Genomic DNA, 4,027 nt, shown 5'->3' with positions numbered 1-4,027 from the left:
CTTTGGACTGCTTTTGAGAGCCAGAATTGAATGGACTGGGATTCAGGGCCTGCAGAAAGTGCCGTTCAGAGACAGATACTTTCTGGGAGTCATTTTCCTGGTTATTTCTGAGACACTTGGTGATGCCACTTTGGGTGCGTTATGCCTTGTGGTGGGAATACTTTTTTTTTGGCGGTACGCGGGCCTCTCACTGTTGTGGCCTCTCCCGTTGCGGAGCACAGGCTCCGGACGCGCAGGCTCAGCGGCCATGGCTCACGGGCCTAGCTGCTCCGCGGCATGTGGGACCTTCCCGGACCGGGGCACGAACCCGTGTCCCCTGCATCGGCAGGAGGACTCTCAACCACTGCGCCACCAGGGAAGCCCTGGGAATACTTTTTGAGGTGGACTCACATCCTCCCTGCCTTGTTTTGTTATTTTGAAATCTAAGAAAAGGGTGGCACAGGGAGGCAGAGAAAGGACACAGAGAAGCCAGAGGGCCCTGCTCTGTGTGTGTGTCCTTGTGTTAGGACTTGTGGTCTGTTTAGCGTGGGCCATGTCGGGGAGAGGTAAGATCCCATTAGTGTACAGGAAATGGCAGTGAATTTAGAGGCGCAAAGACTGGCAGTTACGTTCTACCTCCCTCCTGGCTGTGCAACCAGTTTACCTTCAGAAGCTCTGTGGCTTCCCCCATAAGAGGGTAATGGTAACAAAGCCAGCTTGGGGCTGGTGTGCTGACTACACATACTAGGGAATGCAAAAGGGCTTCCTTGAAGAGTAAAGTACTAACTACATATTATGGTTAGGACTCTGGCTTGGAGTCAGACAGATTGGGTGTGTTAGACTATACGACTGTCCATCAATATCCAATGCTACTCCCTGGAGTCAGGCTTGGTCACGTGACATGGTCAACGTGCAAGAAGTGTCCCCTCAGTTCCAAAGGGGATTTTATAAGCTCATTATTTTCCCAGCTCTCTTCCCCTGCCCCTGTGACGAGTGAAGAGGGGCCCCGAAGAGTCAGGACCCTGAGTGATTGGAGTAAGCACAGTCCCCAGGCTGATCCTTTATGGACCCCTATCACCTTTTATCTTGGCTTTTTAGAGTTTGGGGGATTTGGAGATTTGGGGATAACTGAGTCTGGCCTCACTGATACACCTGGGTACTGTTTCTTTATGCCATTTAATAGAAAAGCGGTGCACAAAGAAAACACACATATAGTAACACTGAACACAGCACAGTCTTAGGCATTATCTCAGGGACAGCCCGAGCTGGGTTGCTACTTGTTGGCACTCTTGGGAAGGGGCCGATAGACCCCGACGACCACAGCGTGGTCCCTCTCATAGGGCTCCAGGGTCAGCTGCTCTTGAGGCTTCAGATTCTCCTGCTGCAACTTCCTCACCTCAGAAGCAAACACCGCCTCAGCAGACGCGGTGGAGTCGATGCAATTGGCCTTGATGGAAATGAGGAAGTGGCCCCCGTTGCGCAGGAATGTGTGGGCATTCAGAGCCACGATGCGGGACTGGTCTGGCTGGGCCACATCGGCAAAGATCACGTCCACCATCCCGATGAGCATGCGGTACTTGAGGGGGTGCCGGGCGTCTTCGAGGACTGGGATGATGTTGGTTCTCTTCTTGGCCACGTTGACCAGATCGCGGCCGGCGCGGTGGGAGAACTCGACCGCGTAGACTAGGCCATCAGGGCCGATGATGTCGGAGACGTGGGAGACGGTGGTCCCCGAGGCGGCACCCAGGTAGAGCACTTTGGACTTGGGCTTGATGTGAATCTGGTCGACCCCGCCCAGTATGGCCGCGGCCAGCTTGGAGCGGAAGGGGTTCCACGTGCGGTACTCCTGTTTCACGCCGCCCTCGGTCACCGTGACCCGCCGCTCGCCGTACACCGACTGGCCGGGCACCATGTTCAGTGTGACCAGAGCGTCCTCCGCCCCGCGGTAGATAAAGACCCCCTCGTGCCGGTGCGGTTCCACGGATACCGTGGTGACGCCCTTCCTCCGGCGGTTCTTGCTCTTGGCCACGCCACGCCGCTGCCCGCCGCCTCCGCGGTCCCTGCCGTCTCCGCCACCGCGCCCCCGGCCCCTGCCGCCTCCGAAGCCACGTGTCCGCGCTCCGAAGCCGCCCTTGCCCCCCTGGCCGCCGCCATCGCCTCCCGGTCCTTTGCCCCCGCCTCCTCCTTTGCCCCCGCCTCCTCCTCCGCCTCCTCGCCCCCCACCCCAGCAGCCACCTCCGCGGCCGCCAGACACCCCACCGCGCGCGCTCACCGCCGACTTCATGGCGCGCGCCGGGGGGGGGGGGAGGGGGGGCGGGGGCTGACGGCGGTTGTCGGTGGTTACTGGTGGCTCGGAGAGGTTGTCAGGGACCGCCGGTACCTGGGGGCGGTTGTCAGGGTCGCCGGTGGCTGAGAGATGTTGTCGGGGTGGCTGGTGGCTCGGGGGCGGTGGTCCTGACTCTGGACGAAGGTTAGCGGCAGCGGTTGCCTGCCGGGTTAGCCGCGGCGGGCAGCAGGGGCGAGGTGGGCGGCGGTGGGGACCAGCTCTACTGCAGTCCCCGCATCCCGGGAGCCGCCCTTTGACGCAGCGACGGGCGTGATTGCATCATACCCGCTATGGCGACCCTGCAGCTCCGGAAGCCCCCGCTTCCCAGCACGCGTGCAGACGCAGCCTTCTCCCTTCCCTCTTCCCCATCTTCTGCTTTCTCAGGGACCCCTGGCAGTTCTTCTTGGCAGGAGAGGGGGAGACAAACATCGCTTTCAGTACTTGCTGCGCCGCTCGCTTGCTGTGTGGTCTCAGAAAGCTTACCTGACCTTCTCCGAGGGTCTTGTCTGAACTTGGGCAAGTTTCTTGACCTGTGTCTCATTATTCCATCTGAAAACAGAACGTACCACAAAGGTTTGTTTTAAAGCACCACATACACTTGCCCAGCCATGGTTCATGCTAAGTGCTCTGTAAGCATTAGCTTTTTTCTTTATGTATTTTACTTACTTAATTGATTGATGGATTGATTAATTTTGGCTTGCAGGATCTCAGTTTCCCCGCCAGGGATTGAACCCAGGTCACGCCAGTGAAAGTGCCGGATTCTAACCGCTAGACCACCAGGGAACACCCTGTTTAGTTTTTTAATGTATTTCTTTTGGTCAATCTTTAATTGAAATGTATTGCTGATAGCTCTTTTGCCACCTGAAAGTGTCTCTGGTCCTCTTTTACAAGGTTGGTGGAAATGCACCTTGGTACAGATATTCTATCAAACCCTTAAACAACGTACCTATACTTCCACTTAGTTATTCCACTTTGAAATTTTTATCCTAAAGGGATGATCCCAGCCAGAAATAATGGTAATTAGAAGAGTGAAGGTAGTGATGGTAGTAGTGGTGATGATCATCATTGTCGGAAGTGTTGGCAGAGGTGAGGTGAAGTAGCCTAATCTAAGAGCTACTTAGAAGATAGAATCCACAAGAGTTTATGCGAGGTTGGACATAGGAAGCCAAAAAGAGGAAAATTCCAAGCCAGGGGTTTCCAAAGGATAGTGACTCCCCTGATGTGGTTAATAGCCTGCAACCTTCAGCCCTGGTTGCTCTCTATTTAGCTCTGCTCTTTTCCATCAACTGTGCTAAATCCTAGAACCTGTTCTGGGAATATGGGGCAGCAAGAAAATACTGATTCTTCAGTTTGAATGGGGACACATACACCAGAGCACTAAATCCTATAACACACATCAGCAAGAGCCAAAATCTCATGTTTGTCATTGAATTCTAGTCTACGTTTCAAAAACCTGCTCTTTCAATATGCAGCATCTTCCTGAGCATAAAAAAAGAATCACTGGACTTCCCTGGTGGCGCAGTGGTTAAGAATCCGCCTGCCACTGCAGGGGACATGGGTTCGAGCCCTGGTCTGGGAAGATCCCACATTGCCATGAAACAACAAAGCCTGTGCGCCACAACTACTGAGTCTGCTCTGTAGAGCCCGTGAGCCACAACTACTGAGCCTGGGTGCCACAACTACTGAAGCCCACACACCTAGAGCCCATGCTCTGCAGCAAGA

General features: G+C 55.1%; 1 protein-coding gene across 1 annotated transcript; it reads right to left on the bottom strand.

Moving 5' to 3' along the window:
• Positions 1–730: 730 nt before the first annotated feature.
• Positions 731–2,865, bottom strand: FBLL1 (fibrillarin like rRNA 2'-O-methyltransferase 1). Its single transcript, XM_022595069.3, has one exon. It carries the CDS (start codon positions 2,261–2,263, stop codon positions 1,253–1,255), a length of 1,011 nt encoding a protein of 336 aa, XP_022450777.2. The 5' UTR covers positions 2,264–2,865; the 3' UTR covers positions 731–1,252.
• Positions 2,866–4,027: the final 1,162 nt, after the last annotated feature.

This window comes from Delphinapterus leucas, chromosome 3 (assembly GCF_059928025.1).
Source record: "Delphinapterus leucas isolate spDelLeu-1000000601 "Yukka" chromosome 3, BTC_Dleu_Yukka2, whole genome shotgun sequence".
Lineage (NCBI taxonomy): Eukaryota > Metazoa > Chordata > Mammalia > Artiodactyla > Monodontidae > Delphinapterus > Delphinapterus leucas.
Note: the sequence above shows the minus strand (reverse complement) of the source record. Positions and strands in the feature narration are given on the sequence as shown.